The sequence below is a fragment of the Thermobia domestica genome, chromosome 3 (genome assembly GCF_964235325.1).
Source record: "Thermobia domestica chromosome 3, izTheDome1.hap1.1, whole genome shotgun sequence".
NCBI lineage: Eukaryota > Metazoa > Arthropoda > Insecta > Zygentoma > Lepismatidae > Thermobia > Thermobia domestica.
The window spans coordinates 201,628,477-201,651,615 of record NC_137456.1 but is presented as its reverse complement, the minus strand read 5'-3'; the positions used below and the strand labels follow the sequence as shown (position 1 = coordinate 201,651,615).

General features: G+C 39.0%; 1 protein-coding gene across 1 annotated transcript in view; it reads right to left on the bottom strand.

Moving 5' to 3' along the window:
* Positions 1–23,139, bottom strand: part of LOC145681565 (uncharacterized) — a 222,783-nt gene that overhangs the window by 185,089 nt on the left and 14,555 nt on the right. The window contains exon 3 of the mRNA XM_081753203.1: positions 3,849–3,941. Coding sequence (XP_081609329.1) covers positions 3,849–3,941 — 93 coding nt within the window. The remainder of the gene's footprint in view (positions 1–3,848; positions 3,942–23,139) is intronic.

The window sequence follows — 23,139 nt, the reverse complement described above, 5'->3', positions numbered from 1 at the left end:
TATGTATGTAACACGCGTATCCAATTCGACAAGTAGACAAAGAAACAAAAAGGAAACTAAAAAAGTCTGAATCAAATTTTTGACTAATCAGCTCTGATAACTTCAATTTTCTCTCCAGTTCTTTAGAGAGACTGGTCCAGAGTCTGCAAGAGACTGAAACAGAAAAACTAGCAATTTTGGATATCTATTATTCGGTAAGTGCATCTGTGTCACTATCAGAATACAAAACATATAAGATCCAGCTGAAGTAAATTACAATTCTAAATCTTTAATGAAGCTTCCGTCTTTTCAGCTATCACACAGACTTTTCCTCTGCCCTTATTTGATAAGTTGCTCAACCCCATCTTATAGCTTATGCACTGAATTAGGATGTTATACTTATCGTTGATAATTTTGAAAACCATTTTAATTTGCGTAATTATTTAGTTTCCAATAAAGTAGAAATCTGCAATAGGAATAGGAAAGACAAAATATCAAACATATAGCGTTTTGAAGTTTGCTACAGCTAAAGTATAAATGCTTATTTCAAGTTGTGAAAGTAGTGGAACACTATTTAGATGGAGCGGATATGTTGTAACAGTATTCTTTCCCGTTAATTGATGAAATTTCTTCCAGTAGCGGGTAGGATGTGCTTCGTCTCTCAACTTATTGCAAGCACTAATCCAATGTCTCCGTTTATATGCAATAAGATCGTTTTTTACTGCTCGTTGCCATTGTCTATAGCAATGAAGATGTGCCTCGTTTCCAGTACGATAGTGTTCTCGAATGTGCTGCCGTGCACGTTTTACAATGGCCAGATAGTGAGGCGGTAACTTTGGTTTAGAGGGACAGATTTTGTCCGTAGGAATAGATGCTTCAGCATTAGAGACTAAGGTATCTGTGAGTCGTGAGATAGTGTTATACAATTCAGATTCAGTAGTTGGTGCTGTAAGATCAGTAATATCTTTTTCAATGGTTGTCCTATACGTATTCGAATCTGCTTTATCGTAACGTTTGGCGGTACGGAACACCGGAGTGTTGTTGCAGTAACGGCCATTATTGATCGTTAGTTTTACTGGGCAGTGGTCGCTGCCTATTGTGTCAAGTACCTGGATATTACAATCGCCGACCAGATTAAGTGACGTAATTACAACATTTGGCGTTGTTTGACTGCTTGGTCTGGTATGACTAGGTAAGTCATAGATATGTAAATGTAGTTGTTGCGTTACGTAGTCGATAAATTGCTGCTTTTCTCGGTCGTTGCGACTGTGAATATTGATATCAGCCATAATGATATTCCGAAAATTCTGGGCAATGTAATTGAAAAAATCAAATGGTATTTGGTGTCTCGGCCGGATATAGATTGTAGCAACGTTGATAACAATGGGTGGATAGTAAACGGACAACAGAAGATGTTCTGGATGTTTGCCAAAAGCCTGTGGATGATATTGTCGGAATGGTAATTTTGGTGAAAAACCTACTGCAACTCCACCTTGAGCTCTGGCGGCTGGTCTCATGTAATCATGTCGGTGAAGGTGATAACCCTTGATGCGAGCTGTGACATTAGGTTTGAGTGCAGTTTCATTGAGACCAAAAATATCAATTTGTTCTTCCAGTAAGAGATGTTCTAAGAGAAGTTTGTGTTGCTGGAAAGATCGAATATTAATAAATAACAAATTCATAATTAGGATCAGAAGGGACATGGCTTTAAACAACGGTTTTAAGAGGCGCGATTTCAAAGTGAGCATACTGTCTTGAATATGTTCCATGCATATTGATGTTAAAGAAAGATTTTGCAGTGGCAGTTATGGTGCGAAGTATGTGATCGCGTTGAAATGGCAGCACGTTCTGAAGCACTATAGTGAAGTAACGGAGAAAATCTTCGATACTGAGTGGATGCAGAATAGATTGAGCTGGAGGTGTAGTTTTATCAGAACTTCGAATGGGTGCAGTAAACTCCGGACGAGTGGGTTCTGCCGGCGGCTTTGCCTTGCAGCGGTAGCTGTAAGTGTGGTGCATTTCACCACATGTGGAACATTTTGAAGGTTGTTGTTGATTTTGCCACAACCTGGTTTCATGTTGGTTCCCACAATATCCGCATCGCGGTTGATTTGGACAGCTGTTTGTGAAACGAGAGTTGTAGGTCTGACATCTCTCGCACCGAAGATGCACTGACCGAGGAGTTTTAGAAGGCTCTACCCTATGAATTTTCTTATAAATTGGTGCACTGTGTGCCAGAAGATGATCGATAGTCTGCTGGTTTTGGGACAAAACACGAATCATATATGTTGGCCCATTATTCTTTTTAATGCGTATGCATTTGTCAATGTTAATGCCCTCTTGAATAAGCTCTTCGCACACTTCGTCGTCCGTAAATTCTGGAAGAACACCACGAATGACAACAGACAACATCGGCAATTTCTTGGGTGGTGGTGGTTGTTTAGGCCTAGAATCAGACTTTTTTGCTAATTTTGCGTTTTTCCCGAAGATTTCATAAGATGCCTTGTTACGTAAATAGGTTCCTAAATTTGGATCGTTTGATTTTATAATGTATCCATTTCTAGTGTGGACTATTTGTTCTACATTCGGACGTGGAACGTATTTAATGATCTGGAGAAAGATCATCTTTGGATGTGTGTACTTCGGGTCAGAGTCAGTTAATAGAAAATTGTAAACGTAATCTGGAGTCATGTTGGAGGTTCGGATAATGATTCTGAAGGTGGCGACCCAGTGTCCATTGGTTGGACGTTTGAAGATTGTGATCCACCGCGAAATCTCTTTGCAGACTGGACTGATTCAGTTGATGGATCTCTCTCTTTAGATGTGCTCGCTACTGATTGACTTCCCCAGGAAAAGTGTCGAGTGCGACTGGTAGTTCCAGTGGATGTAGTTTGAACGCGCGAAGTGTTTGAATTGGTAGAAAGAAAAGCTGGTAATCCTGTATGTCGACGGTAAATCGATTGTCCGTTAGTATTGCCAGAGTCCGCCATCGCAATGAAGTATCCTAGGGCCGAAGCCCAAATGAATGTGAAAATGAAAGAAAACAATGGGCCGCGGTGGCTCAGTGGTCGAGCGTTCAACTCTGGTGCTTGGGGTCTCGGGTTCGATTCCAGCCCCCGCCAAGTGAACTTTGTGGTGGACAAACACCGTGTGCGTGGGTTTTCTTTGGGTTCTCCCATTTTCTTCATTCCACCATTTCATTCCTTTCTTATCTTCACCGTCTCCTTTAGCCTAACCGGCATAACCGTGGAACGTAAAACTCAAAGATTTCGTTTCTTTTTTTCACATCAGTACAGAATATGTTTTCCTAATCTCAATTGAAGAATAGTTTCCTCGAGTGCAGCCTTAGGCTCTACTCACCTATATCACTGAGCTAAATAATTGTTTCGTAATGTGCTTATTTGAATGTATAAATTGATGAACGATGGTCAATAAATTTACTAAGACAACTGCTTCATCACCAAACAACAAAGTCACCAACCTCATGCTACAAAGTCACTAAACATCGAATCTAATCGCTTTCTAGACACGTATATAGAATACAACATCATTATATTTTCATCTTGGAACAGTTTGAGTAGCTAACCTGAAACTTTATCAAGAATAAACTTATAATAACTAGATATTCAAATATAGGAAGAATTAAGCGCCGAAATATCTCTAATATTCCTTTTTTACAATAAGAAAACAAACAAACAAAAAAACTATTTACGTCTACATATTATGTTATTTCTAGTGTAAGAGCAAAATGGAAAATCCGCATATTCTGCTCTGGTAATTTATAGATTATGTTTCTCTCTAAAGAAAATGATAAGTCATTTTAAACAATTATTCAGTATTAAGATGTTTAAATGTATGATTACACTTACCTTGAATCCTGTACTGTATAGAATTCGAAGAACTTCTGTTGTTCTTTTGGGACGTTCGTGGAGAAATCCATTATTCATTATGGCGTGGTTGATCTAATAAGAAAGACGACAACCAGTTAATTGCAGAAATTCTCAGTTATTTTAGAGGTATTCAGTACAATTAAATATGTTAGAGCATAAAATATTAAATTAAAAATTAAAATTAGTTAACAATGATATTAAAGCTGTATCAATTAGGGATGGAATTAAGCGTTTAAACATTCTTGGTCTCGTCTAAGTCCACAAATAGCAGTCTCGATCTCGTCTTAAGTGGAAAATCATCGTCTAAGGTGTAACCAAGGGGCTAAATTGGAACCCCGCACGACTTCTTGCCTCCTCATTCGAATTCATGAGTTAAGAGTTTGTTTAAACATATTTACTACAGCAAATTAAGAATGTTTGTTAACAAGTTTAAGTATCCGTTCTTAGCAAGGAGCAAGGAGGTTTAAGTAATATTACACAGGAAATTTGAATTTTGGAAAAATTGCCCTCTTTTCACATTTAGAGTAGAATTTTCACATTAGAGCTACACATGTTCATCTATTTTTGATTATAACTTCATGCATCTAATTTCATACCTCTAACTCAAGCGAATCTTCATATTAAATATATTTGAATAAAGAACCGAAAATTATATTAGTAGCATTTGTCTACTTGAGGAGCCGATTTTTTTAAACAAGCCGACACGGCTTCAACTAGTTTAATCAAAAGTCTATATTATACTTCCAATTTAAATGAATACTTGTATTGAGTTCTTCCGCATAAAAATAATCGAGAACAACAGATATTAGTGTCGAATTCAGTTTCTAAAATCACTGAGGTAAAAAGTGACACTCACAATGCCTTTAAGTCCCATGTGCCCATCTGCATGGGGGTTGAGAAAGAGTGAAAATCTTCAAACTGACCGAGAATAATTCCGAATAGATAGTAATTTGTGACAGGTGCGATTAAATTTATGGTTAACTTTAGCAAAGAATGTGTCAGCTGGCCCCGACACTGACAGGAACAATTTTTCAGTTTCAAATATTGTGTATCGTAATGATCCCCATCCCCACATCACAAGAAAAGCACATGTCAACACAACACTTGCTATTGATTGTAAACAGCGTAGCAGAAGAGAAGCCGACACGAAAGACACAGAGGAACGCCGAAAGATAGGCCTCACGGAAGGAACCGAAGAGGACAGATAAAAGCCCGACCACCGAGGGACCCAACATCAGTCGACCAACTGATCGTAGCATATCCTAAACCCTGGAGGCTGCTATGAAGCTAAGGGTTCATCCTAACCACAGTTAATCCCTGGAGGCTGCTATGAAGCTAAGGGGATCACCTTAAATACCACATCTCGTGAGGGCTGCTATGAGCAGAGGTTACCTAAACCAAATCCTTGAAAATCCCGGAGACTGCTATGAAGCTAAGGGGTTACCCGAACAGAAAGCTGTAACATGTATCCCTAGGTCATTAAAGAGACGCTTTATTGTTAGAACCTTTGTTTGTAAACACAAAAGACTCAATTTTATAATAAAATTGGTGAAGGGAAAAATCACGGTCCATTATTGACTCCACCAAAGTCATTACAGTGTAAACATTATGCATCCGTGTGCAGCTAGGCACTTCTGCTAGTGTAGGCTATATTAAAGTACTTAGCAATTATATTAGAAATATTCTACTGTTGGAAAATAGCTATAAGTATCTACAGAAGAGCTAAATGTTACGAATTATAATATTTATAGTGTTTGAACCCTCATGTGAATCTACCTCAGTACTCTACACCCGCAGCAGTATAAGAAAGAGTAAATAATAATAATAATAATAATAATAATAATAATAATAATAGTAATAATAATAATAATAATAATAATAATAATAATAATAATAATAATAATAATAATAATAATAATATCAAATGTTGCAAATTTACCACATCATTTACTCAAAACTGATTGATTCTACGAAAAAATGCACAAGTACTTTTTACGCACAAGAACTTTTCGAAAACAATTTTTCTCAAAAAATGTTAATTTTCTTAAGTAAGTAGAAAATAACGGCTGATAGCAAGACTGCAGACAAGTTTTAAAAAATCTACATTGAAATAATAAGATTTCAATAAGATTAAAATAATAAGACTTCATGCATACCAAGAAACATTTTATTTCATGCGAAAATATCTTTTGTGTGAAACAAAACTGTCATCGTTTGTCAGTAGTTGAAGTAGATAATTCTACGTTAAGGACTGTAAACCATTCAATGCATTTATATTTTATTGTTCAATGTTCTTCACTGGTGTGCATTGTGAAAGCCTTTAATTGGAGGTCAAACATAGTTTTACACAAGTCAATAAAACTTCAAACTAATAAATAATGCCTTTTTGTATAGATAACTGTTGAAATTTTTCCAAATATATTAATTATGTGGAATTAATCATAGAATTTAAATCATGAGGGACATATTAAAGTGTATAGTCTAATGAAAAATGGAGGTGACGTATTTGAACTCAAAAATCGTACGTGAACATGAAGAGATTAGCTGAAAACCGTGGTACATGAAAGCTTCTCGGCTGCGGCAAGTGACCTGAAACTAATGACAGAATATCTACCTATGAAAATGTTATTTTTGGATCTAGAAGGATAGTTTTCATAGAAACAAAAACTCCTGAGTGAGATTTATTACACATAAAGTCAACATATGTGATAATGATTATAATCTGTTCCATTGTGATATCTACATACTTGACTCTTTGCCTATTAATCCGTGAGCCGAAGTTCTATTTCTCTCTCTGAAAGTTTTCTCAATTAAAACTATACATATCCTTTTCTTACGAATAACTCGGCGATATTAGTTACCTCACACCAAAACCATATTAACAAAGTGCAGTGTGAAATAATTTGGGACTAGTATATTACAAAATAAGTGCTTCAAAGGAGCTTTGTTACATAAAAATAACAAAATAATTGGCAAGTGTGGAAATCTTCAAGAAACTGAACAACAGGAGATGGGACTTAATGGTTTCTCATCTCGTCTAATGAAAAATTGTGTTTCGTCTCGAAAATATATCTCTATCTCCTCGTCTTGAATTTCCAGGCGAGACAAAAATGATAGGAATTAGAATACCTAATAAAAATTTAAAATGTTAGAAAAATGCAACATTTTGATTTACATACAGCAAATCTCATAAGTTATGACGGAAGGAATGGACAATCGTACAAGATGGATGTTGAACCTACTTTCATAAGACAATATTTTCCTGTCTTTTTGACCTGCCAACTTTGAGGTCAATAATTTATTTTATGTTATACAGTAAAAGGAAGTTAGCCCATATCTGTGTCTTCTATTTGTAATTTAATTATTTTACTCTATTATCTATCAAACATATTGAAAATAAATGTGTCAGAATGTAAGCAATATATTTATCTTTTATAATTTTAGAGTTACACTTTAGCCCATAGTCCGAATATTTATAATAGAGTGTTTAAGCTTTCTGAAAAGAAAGTTCAAACCAATTCTAAGGGAACAATCCGTGTCAATTTTGGATATTGTGACGTAAGAGCATTCCTCGGACTAGAAGCAGGCAAAGACAAAGTTGAAATCCGGTTAAATAAAGACGATGAAATTTACATATACATCATACTGAACCAAGGAGCCTAACCTCTCTTGTGTCTGTTAATGTGCTAGCTAGGACCAAGTGTTGAATACGCATTTGTGAGCACAGCACACATACAACACTTAGAGGGTTGACGGAAGTACTCACTTTCGAAGGGCAAACTTGCTTTTTGAATCTCAATCGTCATCTTTTCTTTCATTTTCACATTCATTTGGGCTTCGGCCCTAGGATACTTCATTGCGATGGCGGACTCTGGCAATACTAACGGACAATCGGTTCACAGTCGACATACAGGATTACCAGCTTTTCTTTTTACCAATTCAAACACTTCGCGCGTTCAAACTACATCCACTGGAACTACCAGTCGCACTCGACACTTTTCCTGGGGAAGTCAATCAGTAGCGAGCACATCTAAAGAGAGAGATCCATCAACTGAATCAGTCCAGTCTGCAAAGAGATTTCGCGGTGGATCACAATCTTCAAACGTCCAACCAATGGACACTGGGTCGCCACCTTCAGAATCATTATCCTAACCTCTCAACATGACTCCAGATTACGTTTACAATTTTCTATTAACTGACTCTGACCCGAAGTACACACATCCAAAGATGATCTTTCTCCAGATCATTAAATACGTTCCACGTCCGAATGTAGAGCAAATAGTCCACACTAGAAATGGATACATTATAAAATCAAACGATCCAAATTTTGGAACCTATTTACGTAACAAGGCATCTTATGAAATCTTCGGGAAAAACACAAAATTAGCAAAAAAGTCTGATTCTAGGCCTAAACAACCACCACCACCCAAGAAATTGCCGATGTTGTCTGTTGTCATTCGTGGTGTTCTTCCAGAATTTACGGACGACGAAGTGCGCGAAGAGCTTATTCAAGAGGGCATTAACATTGGCAAATGCATACGCATTAAAAAGAATAATGGGCCAACATATATAATTCGTGTTTTGTCCCAAAACCAGCAGGCTATCGATCATCTTCTGGCACACGGTGCACCAATTTATAAGAAAATTCATAGGGTAGAGCCTTCTAAAACTCCTCGGTCAGTGCATCTTCGGTGCGAGAGATGTCAGACCTACAACTCTCATTTCACAAACAGCTGTCCAAATCAACCGCGATGCGGATATTGTGGGAACCAACATGAAACCAGGTTGTGGCAAAATCAACAACAACCTTCAAAATGTTCCACATGTGGTGAAATGCACCACACTTACAGCTACCGCTGCAAGGCAAAGCCGCCGGCAGAACCCACTCGTCCGGAGTTTACTGCACCCATTCGAAGTTCTGATAAAACTACACCTCCAGCTCAATCTATTCTGCATCCACTCAGTATCGAAGATTTTCTCCGTTACTTCACTATAGTGCTTCAGAACGTGCTGCCATTTCAACGCGATCATATACTTCGCACCATAACTGCCACTGCAAAATCTTTCTTTAACATCAATATGCATGGAACATATTCAAGACAGTATGCTCACTTTGAAATCGCGCCTCTTAAAACCGTTGTTTAAAGCCATGTCCCTTCTGATCCTAATTATGAATTTGTTATTTATTAATATTCGATCTTTCCAGCAACACAAACTTCTCTTAGAACATCTCTTACTGGAAGAACAAATTGATATTTTTGGTCTCAATGAAACTGCACTCAAACCTAATGTCACAGCTCGCATCAAGGGTTATCACCTTCACCGACATGATTACATGAGACCAGCCGCCAGAGCTCAAGGTGGAGTTGCAGTAGGTTTTTCACCAAAATTACCATTCCGACAATATCATCCACAGGCTTTTGGCAAACATCCAGAACATCTTCTGTTGTCCGTTTACTATCCATCCATTGTTATCAACGTTGCTACAATCTATATCCGGCCGAGACACCAAATACCATTTGATTTTTTCAATTACATTGCCCAGAATTTTCGGAATATCATCATTATGGCTGATATCAATATTCACAGTCGCAACGACCGAGAAAAACAGCAATTTATTGACTACGTAACGCAACAACTACATTTACATATCTATGACTTACCTAGTCATACCAGACCAAGCAGTCAAACAACGCCAGATGTTGTAATTAGGTCACTTAATCTGGTCGGCGATTGTAATATCCAGGTACTTGACACAATAGGCAGCGACCACTGCCCAGTAAAACTAACGATCAATAATGGCCGTTACTGCAACAACACTCCGGTGTTCCGTACCGCCAAACGTTACGATAAAGCAGATTCGAATACGTATAGGACAACCATTGAAAAAGATATTACTGATCTTACAGCACCAACTACTGAATCTGAATTGTATAACACTATCTCACGACTCACAGATACTTTAGCCTCTAATGCTGAAGCATCTATTCCTACGGACAAAATCTGTCCCTCTAAACCAAAGTTACCGCCTCAGTATCTGGCCATTGTAAAACGTGCACGGCAGCACATTCGAGAACACTATCGTACTGGAAACGAGGCACATCTTCATTGCTATAGACAATGGCAACGAGCAGTAAAAAAACATCTTATTGCATATAAACGGACACATTGGATTAGTGCTTGCAATAAGTTGAGAGACGAAGCACATCCTACCCGCTACTGGAAGAAATTTCATCAATTAACGGGAAAGAATACTCTTACAACATATCCGCTCCATCTAAATAGTGTTCCATTACTTTCAGACACAGACAAAGCAAATGCTTTTGCAGATCAACTACAAGCAGTATTCACTCCAACTGAGTCTCCATGCCAGAGCGAACGTGTTGATATTTCCAGTGTACCTTCTCTACAACCCTCTGCAACTTATCAAATCGACTTCAATCATCCACTTACCAGACCAGTTCCTGCTCCCGAATTACACTGCGCTCTCCGAGGAAAACGAAACACAGCTCCAGGAATAGATGGCATCTCTTAGGATGCTGAAAGAATCCCCGACTCTATTTATTTCTTTATTAATTTCTATTTATAATTTCATTCTCAGTACTGGATATTATCCGTTACATTGGAAAGTCTCAAAAGTATGCATGTTTCATAAACCGCACAAGCCCATTCATGATGTTAGTTCTTAGAGGCCCATTCAGTTAACTTCTGTCTTCAGGAAGCTATTTGAGAAGATTCTCGTCAACAGACTACATATTCATCTTAAAGAACACGATCTGTTACCGACACATCAAGCAGGTTTTAGGCCTGCCTTTTCTATTACCGACCAACTGCTACGTCTCACGACTGTTCTCACCAATCAATACAATAAAGCCTTTCCATCATATTTAGTCCTTATGGACTTAGAAAAAACTTTTGATAAAGTATGGCACTATGGCTTGCTGCGGAAACTACAGTCACTCCGATTACCCACTTGCTACATTCGTCTCATTTACTCTTTTTTAAGTAATCGAATAACATATGTTTCAATAGGAAATGTCCTATCTAGACCTACTTTTCCGCACACAGGCGTACCTCAGGGATCTGCACTTAGTCCATTATTATGTAACTTATATGCCTCAGATATGCCTCGACCACCGCCTAATGTCTACATTTTCCAATATGCTGACGACACAGCATTTTTATCACTTGGGAAAACTATATATCAGATCAGTAGAAGCCTACAGCCATTTTTAATTGGCAAGCATTGATAGCATTACTATTAAAATATTTAGCTTGCTTTCATGGTTGAACCAAGTGTTCCTGATCATAATTTCGTAATTTTTAAAGTATTTTTGTACTTTGGTTACACAATACAGGGTGTTTATTTCAAAGCAACATTGCCATGAAATAGGATATGTACATAAAATAAGTTTGTCTTCCTGGTATACCTCCTCTCCTACTCCTCCTCCTTGTGGTGCTGACGCCACTGTCGTGGGCCGTGCAAATAGTTCTGCTCTTTTGTTCTTTAATTTGCTCCCCTTTCTATTCTGTTTGGCTCAGGGTACTTCACGCTCAAGATTATTTCATTCCATCTTGTCCTCCACTAACGTCTCAATGTTGCATTTTTCTTTATTATTGGGTGCTATACCAACGTAGAGCTTTAACGGTTGGTCCGATTACGAAAATTTCACCATTTTAGACTGACAACTTACACTTGGCAATCAAAATGCTCTCTTATCATTTTTTCATATCTTCAATAGTTACCGAGTTGGCCTATGGCAAAGGACTTTTGACTCGCTGGTATATATATTCTATAAGAATCGTGGTGATTCAACATGAAAGTACCAGGCCTATATCGCAGCTAATAGTGCACGTAGAGCCTTGAAACAAAAAATTGCATTACCAAATCGTATGTGTAGAATTCAATAAAAATAGTAGCGCGACCAGTGGCGTGGATACCTCGAACGTGAGGTAACTTCAAAATTCGAAATGGACTGTTGGAACCGTTTGAAAGGACATTAAATATCATGCAAGTTTTAGAGGACAAATTTTGTCACATCCTTTTTCTTTAGTCGCTGGAGGCGTTGTTGCGTACTTGTTTCTGACTACCAGTAGCAGGCCTTTATCTCAGCTAATAATGCACATAGAGCCGTCAAACAAGCAATTGAACTACCAAATCGTATGTGTAGACGTAAATAAAAATACTAGCGACACCAGAGGTGTATCGTGAATATCAAACGGGAGTCATCTAAAAAATTTGACATGGAACCAGGTGTTGGTTGTATCTACATTAAAACAAGCACACAATGGGAGAAATGTCGAGAGGAAACACGTTGTCATATTTCTTCATCTGTGACACCAACAGGTTCGCATTACTAGGTGAAAGGCAGATAATACGAGGGTTTCTGCATGCGGAACCAAAGGGAAAAGTAAATACTGGTCTGAAACGAACGGGACGTACAATTGTACATACGCGGAATCACACCGTGTAAGTGGCGACAACAGTGGCGTCAGCAAGAGACCAGGACGGGGGGATCTTATATACTGTAACAGTAAGCAGAGGAACATTTGCTGCTGTTGAATGAAGCTCTGAATAGGGAACCAATTACATACGCAATATTTGAAGAGAGTGGTTTCCGTATGGCTGCGACAGAAGCGCAGTAGATGGGGAGAACTATAATGAGGGCCAATGTACGATGCTATAACAAACCGGAAGAAGAAACTATTGGTTGCAACGAAGAAAGACGAACCGAATGTGCTGTTACCAAAGCATGGAACAAAACATGCGGACAGAAATATGAGGCGTTGCAATCAAGCCATTGGAGAAAGATGAGTAAAGAGCTAAGGAATTAGCTTACCTTCTGCAGAGTGTACTCGACACCCCCTGGCTTTCACAAATATTCAAAGTGATGTTATTGAACAGCAATACAACGATTTATTCGCTGTACGTAATTGTGAGCAAGAGCTTCCAACTCGGCCACGTTGATGGTTCGGAATACGGTTGTAATGCGGTCTTGTATGTTGCGAATTGTAGTTGGTCGGTTGACATACACAATATCCTTAATTCGACCCCAGAAGAAATAGTCCATAGAAGTGAGGTCGGGCGACCGCGGAGGAAACGTGGATTGAAACGTCTTCCGATCCAGCGTTGCGGAAATAGAACATTTAGCTCTTTCCTACACATGGCAGCATTATGGGCTGGACAGCCATCTAATTGAAACCACAGCGTTTGACGTATATCAAGCGGAACGTTTTCCAATAGCGGCTGTAGATGGTGTCGCATGAAATCACGAAACATTGCACCTGTTAAATGACCAGCAAAATACCATGGCCCAATGACCTGAGTTCCTACAATGCCACCGCACACATTAATGCACCATCGGTGTTGCCGATCAACTTCTCTCATCGAGTGAGGCTTCTCCGCTGCCCAGTAATGTGCATTGTGGATATTCACGTTGCCATCACTGCAGAATGTCGCTTCATCAGTCCATAAAATGTAAATGAAATTCGGATGTTCTCTCACGCGATTGAGCACCCAGTTACAGAACAGAAGCCGTAAATTACAGTCCGCATCACTTAGTTCTTGATGCAGAGAGAGGTGCTACGGGTGAAAATGTGATTTCCGCAGAATACGCAGGACACCACCTTGACTGATACCACGATCTTGTGCGATCTGCCGCAAAGATACATGAGGATTTACTGCAATAGCGGCAAGTACATCTTCATTTTGTACGACTCTTCTCTGGACACCATAACGTCCACGCATGTTGCCTGTCTGCCGCAATCGTGCTGCTAATCTCCGCAGCAGTTTTGTGGGAAATAGCTTGTCGCTGTGGATAGCGTTCAGCGTATAATCGAGCTGCAGCGCTATAATTTTCCCGGCATTCCCCTAAAATCATGAGCATTTGGAATGCCTTCAACTTCGTATACCGCATGAATGTTATTTACTACCGACACTTCTACTACAATCACTCAAACATCAACACAATCAAAGAGGTTTTATTGCATGTGAAAGTTTCGTATTCGTCCCGCCACGAGTTTGTAATGCACAGAGATAGTAGAGCTCAATGCACGACACCTTGTCCAGTACACAGACCACTCTAACCCTCTGCAGAGTTTTATCACTCTCGGACTCTACAAGCTTGTGTTACCTGTTTTGGCTACAACATCGCTTCTTCTGGCCTCTGTCTGACATAGCAGCAATCGCCGCATGGACTATGTCTTGAGCAAGGTCATGTACGTGTTAGCTAATGGATCTACAAGAGTACCACCACACAATCACTGGCATCGATAAATAAGCGTGCTGTTCGAAACAACGACAAACAAGCCCACAACGCATGCTCCCGGATTTGGGAGATATTTCATATTGTACGTACGCACACAAGATACATCGCGCGTCCACGTCATTGTGGGGCTGGGCTACCCTTGACTTAGGCCCCGAGTTAATCCTGCAAAGGCGTCGACGGCTGTTTGCCAGGGCATGGTTTGCACCTACCCTCCCGGCATTCGCCTGGTGTGACTGGGGACACCCTCGCACCATCTGAGTTTCACCTAGTAATGAGACCGTATTGCTGCAATCGAGGAACAAATATAACAACGTGTTTCCTCTCGACGTTTCTCCAATTGTGCGCTTGTTTCAATGGAGGCACAACCAACCCCTGGTTCCATGTCAAATTTTGCAGATGACCCCCTTTGGAGATATTCACGATACGCCTCTGGTGCCGCTAGTATTTTTATTTACGTCTACACATACAATTTGGTAATCCAATAGTTTGTTTGAAGGCTCTATGTGCATTATTAGCTGAGATAAAGGCCTGCTACAGGTAGTCACGTACAAGTCTACAACAACGCCTTCAGCGGCTAAATGGGAAAGGATATGACAAAGTTTGTCCTCTAAAACTTGCATGATATTTAATGTCCTTTCGAACGATTCCCATGGTTATACCACTTTCCATTTTAAATTTTGAAGTTCATTCCCTTTGGAGGTATTCATGAGACGCCACTGGTCGCGCTACTATTTTTATTGCATTCTACACATACGATTTGGCACTGCAATTTTCTGTTTACGAATATCTCATCGAGAAAGTTCCAGCACGCAAGGTTTTCTTTTGGCGGGGTGCTGTTTCCATAATTGACAGAAAAATTGTATTTAATATGTGTTTTCCGTGTTTGGAGTGCATAATTCTGAATTTTTATCTTAATCCAAGAACTGTTACTAGGCTATATCCCAGGAACATTCTTTTCTTTAGATCAGGAAACTCCGGAAACGCATCCCCTCCCCTTGGGTTGCAAAGATTTATTGTCGTTCCACACTTCATACACTAAAACCTAGGCGTTATTGACGGAGAAAGATAGGGATGCACGCGAGACGAGACAAGACGAGAAATGGAAAAGTCTCGTCTCGTCTCGCAGCCTCAATTGTTGGTCTCGTCTCGCGTCTCGCATAAAATTTTGAGTCTCATCTCGCGTCTCGCACGAGACTTTCTCGCATGGTCTCGCAGTCTCGCATATGTTCTGGTACAAATTTTGCAATGTGTTACTCTATGGCTGTTAATAGAAGAAAGGGGTTAAAGGAAGGATGGGGGAAATTTCTTTTACTTTTTCTTAACATTCAATCTGACATGGTAGCTTTCATCATCATTGAAATATATTTGAACTTCTTAATAGATTATTGAACATGGCATTATATTATAATCTGGTTTCTACCAAGACACTCTCATTAGAATGTGAATTGTAAAAGGCGGAACGCGTTTAAAATATTTGCCAAAAATAAACTCTCTGATGAGGCTCTTATGATAAGGAGATGAAACTTAATTTATATAAACTCTTATTAAGAGCAAATGAACACGTGACCCATGACCAGTGTTGAATTCAGACATTTTCGCCCGGGGGGGAATATCAACTTCTCGGGGGGAGGGTTGCTTTTCTGTGTTTTTTGCAAGAAAGCAGCATATTTAACAATTCCATTCACATGCACATCTTACCTAATATTGAGACTAATTGCTGATAAATATTCAATGTGAGATTATAATTTAAAAAAACAATAATTTAATTTTATCTAGAACATTAAATAAAGACTGGCAAAAATATTTTAGACTAAACTTTAACTGCTATTTACAGTACCTATTTTTGTTATTATTTCCTATAATCAGAAGTTACTGATTGTGACTAATGTAGAAGTTTTTAAAAATATTTAAATTAACTCAAATATTTTTTGCCCTAAAACAAACATAGATAGGAAAACCTTAACAAAAAGTTATCATTCTTTCTCACACTTCTGATTCTAAATCAAGCATATTAGCCTTGGTTTCTGCACTGCAATAATTTAGTTTACGAAATCTTCAGTAGGATTAGTGCCGTGTCGTGGAAAATCAGCGCTTGGTGCGAGAGTATACGAGGGCACTCCCGTATATATGAGTGAGATAGACAGAACAGGCGCGAAAGGTGAGAAAATTTTAAAAAGTAAGCCCTACTTTTCCGTGATTTTGAGCACTTTTTATTATTTTTTTCCTTTCATTTTATATGGTAAAGACGGGGCAAACGGACATGCTAAGCAGTTATCTGTTGCTTGTATGAATACGAATGACCGAAGAGAACTCAAGATGTTCCTTACAAACCAGTAAGCTTTATACAAAGTAAAAGTATAATAAAGAAATCAGTTTGTCAGTTAGTCAAGGATATATTGAACAATTAGTATATAAGGGTGCAAGATGTCCATATGCTCGATGGGGTGAGGCAGAAGGACAAAAAAGTGGGGCAAACGGACAGTTGCAGCTAGAGTTTACAAACCACTAACACTCTTACAATGAATACATAGAAAGTAAGCATCACGGCCGTTTGGATCGCATTCTACATGGAACCAGAAAAAACAATGCTTAACATTTTCATGAGTTAAACTTCTAGCTCCAGCATAGGACAATGATTGCGCTGCACACACACTAAGTGTTTTGTGACGCTGTAGGAAACCACGCACTCAAACTTTACCAGCCATTTTTACATCATTATTGAAGGTGTGTTTGTATTTGCTTGCAACAGCAAAGTTGTACGCCAACTTTCGAAATTCGTAATTCGTAAAGTTAACCCAAATGCCATTGCATCCAAGGCGAGAATGTTCTATGATTTCCAACTTTCGGATTATGTGCGATGACATAACGCATCGTCACAGTTTATTACAAGGGACATTGAAAGTTGTCGCTGCAGTTGACAGACTGTCTCCTTTAGCCTAGCCGGAATAATCATGGGATGTAAAACTTAAAGATTTCATTTCATTTTCATTTCATTTGCAGTTGACAGAGCCATCTTGTCTTCGCGTATCGCTCTAAGAGCAGCGGCCATGGACGCATCTTCCCATTTGCATCTGTCTGTTGTGTGAGATTGATGACGTACCATCTCTGAAAAAAATGGTAGTATAATAAGAAACCCGCCTCTTAAGTAATATCACACACAGAAATATTGATTTCCTACTTCATATTAACCATTTAGGTCACTGTCCATTTGCCCCGCTAATTGCGTGTCCGTCTGCCCGCATACACATTGGTTTCAAATATTTCTGACCCTACTCAATAGAGGGTACGTAACGTTCATTTACTCTAGTGGCGCGTGTGCCTATCCATGCTATTGTCTGCTGCTCTTGCCGCGAATTTTTAGCAACTTTCCTTCCTTGTCAAATACCTAATTTCTGAAGTCGAGTTTTTAGAAATCACGTTTTGGGATACTTACTTCTGTGTAATTGTTGCCGATTTCCTCACAATAGTGCTGTAAACACACGATATTCAGTGAATTCCACTCCTGCGATGTAAAGCACGAACTATAACCATACAGCACACACGTCTCAAATCACTGTTACCAGGTTAGTATATTTCCTATTACTATATTTCTTAACTCCTGTCGGTCTGCCCCCACCGTCCCTCTGCTCCGTCCTTACCATATATGTGCACATGCCCACATGTGCACATGTGTTTCATTCCTCTTTTTTTCTTTCCTTCTTTTCTTTTCTTTTTCCCTCCCGAATTTTGGGGCCCGCGGTGGCTCAGTGGTAGAGCGTTCACCTCTGGTGTTAGGGGTCTCGGGTTCAAACCCAAGTGAACTATAACCATACCATAACCACAAAGGTGGACAAACACCGTGTGCGTGGGTTTTCTCGGGGTTCTCCCGTTTCCTCCCACTTTCTTCATTCCACCATTTCATTCATCTCTCATCATCACCGTCTCCTTTAGCCTAACCGGCATAATCGTGGGACGTAAAACTCAAAAATTTAATTTCATTTTTTTCCCTCCCGAATTTTGCGCCCCTTACTTCGGCGTCCGGGGCCATCGCCCCGCTTGCCCCTCCCACATGACACGGCACTGAGCAGGATCTTCATCACCTTCAATAGCAATCTTTCACTTATATACTACTATTATATTGATAAATTCTACATAAATCTCTAACCCAGGAGGGATAACTGTTCCTTCCTGATCCCTCTAAATGACGCCCTCTGAATCTCACCCTCTGAATCTCGCCCTCTGACTTATTTTTAATTGAAGAAAGGTGTGTTTACTCTAACAATCGTAAAACACAATTACGTCTGTTACTTCCGATGCGAGAAATGGGATCTAGGCGCTCTATTTCAAATAATGCAAGAACTGTACATTTTCAAGAACTGAAGTCTGCTGACATCAGAGATCATATGAAATGATCGAAAGATCTTCCCTATCTTTCGTTTCCTATCTCAATCTGTGCTAGTGCTACCTAATAATATGTAATATAGGGCGAGAGTATAGTACTTACTAAAATACAAACCTTTCTTCAACAGTTAACAATTTCATTTTCTGCCAAACTCGGTCATAGAGTTAAAAATACAAGTTTTATTGACTATTTGGTATTCTATCTTAGATGTTACATGTTTAATATTTATATAGAATGGGTTTGCGTCATTTATATGTATATTGAGAGATCGGATTTCGTCTGCACGTGCACGGAAACAAAAGTAAATAATTGGGTGAAGTAATTTCTACATTTTGTGACTGAATTTTTTTGAATTTCTCCGGGGGGGAATGCATTTTCTTCGGAGGGAATGAATTTCCTTCGGGGGGGGAAATTCCTTCCCGGCTACCCCCTGAATTCATCCCTGCCCATGACTGTAGAGGGACAATTTCTATAATTTTTTGTCAATATATAAAAATTATACCACCTTTCTCTGTTCATCATCGCGAGGAAACTACTGAATTGTTTAAAATAAAGTTTCGTATGTTAATGAAAAAGCGTTTTGGTCATCACTTTTATTAAAATGCGTATCCTAACAGGGCAGAGTTGACATATACGCCTAAAATTAAATATAGTTTAGTAGCTTCTCATGTTGGCGAAATGAAACTCTTACATCAACTCCTTATTTTAAAAAGTGAGAACGTTCTTCAGCAGTTTCGAAAATTCTGCTTCTAAAGAGCGGTAGGGAGCAATTTCTAAAATACTTTAATTTCCCATTATGTATTTGTAAAATGACTGAAGTGTGTAAACGTTTGCAATGTTTTCAATTAGTTTTTGTATATAATTAGCTTTTGGGTCCATTTATATTTTAATCAACTCATTTTGATTGAAAAAGAAAAAAACTATCTTAAGGGGAAAAGGAAATTTAAATTTCTTGCACAGAGTAACAGCTACACTCTAAGAAATGCACTTCTGAACATAGGTATACTTGGTTGGAATCAGGGGTGCCCATCCACCCCAAAGCTGATGGCGCACTCCCCCCCAAAACTAATATTCTCTTCCCTCTTCAAAACTCAAGCCCTCTAAAAACAATTGCCCAGTGTAGCAGTAGTTTTTATAGTACTAGTAACTGTTATTTTTGTTGTTGTTTTTATTTTCTGTAGTAGTATTATAGAATGCTTGTAGTAGTAGTAGGGGTAGTAGTAATTATAAAAATGGCATTACTTTTATTAGTAGTCTTGGTAGTGTACTGTGTGTGTGAATTTGTGATTACATTTTCCAGGATCTGCGAAAACCGAACAACTGCCTAGCTGGCTTCACTCTGTACAACACATGGAGCTGAATATATAGAATACTACTGTAGCGACCTCTCACGGAAAGTCTCTATTGTACACAGTGATGCGACTTTTGAGCTGGTTTTCAGTTTACTGCAGGCCCTGGAAAATGTAATCGCACAAACAGAAAACTATACAAAATATTATCATTAATTTATTTATTATACATCATGTAGCAATTGAACAGCATTACTTATTAAGTGTCGTACATGGTATAAATAAGAAATAAATAAATGCTCCCAGCAGAAAATGGGTAAATTACCTATACAAAGCGATAAATCGACCAGCCCATCCTTTCATATAGCAACTTGCACGGTACTTCATTCATAGAGTTTCTAAGCAGGGAGTAGGGGGATTCATTCTCGAGATTTAAAAAAAAATCGCATCGTGTTCCAATGTTGTTCTGACGACAGCAAAATTACTTATTCGACATTAGAGTCAAATTCTTCCCCCATTTTTTTTTATTCCTCCCAATTTTTTCCTCGATGGCACAACTTGTGCCGTTCATCCCTCCTGTGGGCGGCCCTTCTCTCTTAAAACAAACCAACTTTTCCTTTCATACGGCTACTTGCGCGGTACTTCATTCATCGAGTATCGAAGCAGGGGGTACGGGGGTTCACCCCGGAACATTTTTGAAAATTAGCTTCTCAAAATCGTGTTTTAATGCTATTCCGACAGTAAAATTGCTAGTTCGAAAGTAGAGTAAAATCCCCCCCAAAATTTTTCTCAATGGCGCAGCTTGCGCCATACATCCCCCCTGTGGGCGGCCCTGGTTGGAATCAAGGTTTATTTATTTTACTTTTATTCAAATAAACATTGTAAGCGGAAAGGGTTACCAAATTTTGCTTACCATATTTCCCTTAATTTTTTTCCGTGGGAAGTATGGCATTTCACTTATATATATATATATATATATATATATATATATATATATATATAACACTCTACTTCTAATTATACTTATCAATGCCTTACGATCTCTTCTTTAAGTTACTTAGAAATATGTGAAATCTCTTCTATATCAAGATAACAATGTGGATTTTTATGGACATAAAATGAAATGAAATTTATAGTTTTACTTCTTAGGGTTATGTCCTTTAGGCTAAAGAAGACAGATGAGTAATGAAGGAAAGGGACAATTAAAGAAATGGGGAAATAAGAATATGGGAGGAAACGGAAGAACTTCGAGAAAGCCCAGGAATATGAACATTTAGCTTTATATATGAAATATTATAATATAAACTATTTTAATTATGTTTCGATATTAATAGTTAAAAGCGCGCTGTGTAACCCAAAGCAAAACAGGTTCATTATCCTCAAAATTGTGCCACAAGACTTGCAAGAGAAAGATTTCCAAATCACTTTTGATCATATTTGACAATCTACTTGCACATATTTTCACATTAAGGCCTATGCTCCCAGCGGCCATGTTCACTGGAAAGTGACCATTTGACCCACAAACAAGAACACGCATGTGCAGAAGTAGTGTCCCGTCCACTCCAATAACCAGCATAATCAAATATCAAAGCATGGTGGCGACGATTGAACCCATGGCAGCAAAAGTCGTCTTGCTGCCCTTAATAGCAACAGTTCTGGCAGAACGTAACTATCAAATCTAAACTAATCTACATCAATGACCTGCTCTAGAGTCAACTCACACTTTGTAATAAAAGACTTGATTCCAGTAGCAAAGTTGTTCGAACAGCTGAAACAACAACGTCGACTCCCGTACTAACTTACAATTCAAAAATTTGATCCTCTTTGTGTTCAAATTATAGGTGTAATATTGTACGAAACTATTTTGTGTTTTCGTTTGTAGCCTTTGACCCATTATTTGAAATCCGCGTATGATAATGTGTTGTTTGGATCAAGTTCTTTTTTAATATTCACAACAGATAGGCATTGTACGGTAGTGAATATTTGCATGGTGTTATCTCATTGCAATGAAATGCTCACGTACAGCAGCATTAAGTCATACTTAAAAGGAATATCAGGGTCTGTAATATGTTCTGAGTGTCTGTAATATGTTCTGAGTGTATATGTAATATGTAAGACTGTCTTATTTTTTATTTTGCATTTTGTGCCATAGCAGTAGTGATTTTCACTGATATATCAATCACTGCTCCAAGAGAACATAGCTTTTGAGCAGTGGCGTAGCACACTTTTGCGGGCCCCCCCGCAAAGTATAGAGAAGGGGCCCTAGTTGTAAAGCCGATAGAAGTAAGGTTGAAGTTCTACTTTTTTAAATCTTTATTCATCGCAAGATTTCGGGGCCCCTATACCTCGGGGCCCCCCCGCACTGCGGGGGTTGCGGGGGCAGCTGCTACGCCACTGCTTTTGAGGCTTCGGGCTTCTAGATTACTTGGTCCAGATTTTGTATACATGGGCCAAGTATTTGTTCGGAAATTTTCTGCATTTTTTCTTTGCCGGTAACGGAGCATATAACGAACTGCTGCTTTCGTGGTGCTCTACGATTTGTGGACTTCGTTCTGGCAGCAGCGTCATTCTTCCTCCTGGTAACACTGGATCATTGTCGAAATCCATTTCAATGCCGTCATCTTCTATGCTATCGTCGTTCACCATTACTCTCTGTAACTCATTCACAACAACACCTTCCTCATACAGCTGCGTTGTAATAATTTCTGCAACTAGACGTTTCTCCCGCATTGGGATTTCCCAGGAAATACGGACCACAACAGTTAACAGCTTTACTACTGCAGCTTGTTGCAATTTGTATACAGTACATATGGTGTAAGTTTACATATTATCCTCCGAAGTACAGCCACACTCTTGCTTCCTTTCATACTAACATTCATCATCGATTGTTCCCTCAGGAACACCAGTATTCGTTCGCACTCGCTCCTACGACCACAACTACCAGCACTAATTTCGTCCCGCAGTTTTACGTCACACGCCCTCTGCGAACTTAATACGTACGCACGTCTTGTGGTCCATAGCATGGCCCATACACGTTCGCTGCGTTACGAGTCACTGGTGCCTCGTGTGATATATCATTTCTGTGCGGTGCCGTTTTATGCATTGTATTACCTCTGTGTGTTTGCGTATTTTCGTTTGTACAGATTTTTAACACTACTAACATCTTCGTGCTACACGGTGACGCGTCCTGATTTGGCGTCATGTAGCTTCAGATTCTGTCAACAGATGGCTGAAGTGTGAATTTGAAATACCGTGTTGTCATCTGCGGAGAGAAACTCGAAGTAAGATATGTGCACGGGTGTCACGTCAGAAGGGCCCGGACAAAAGGGCGA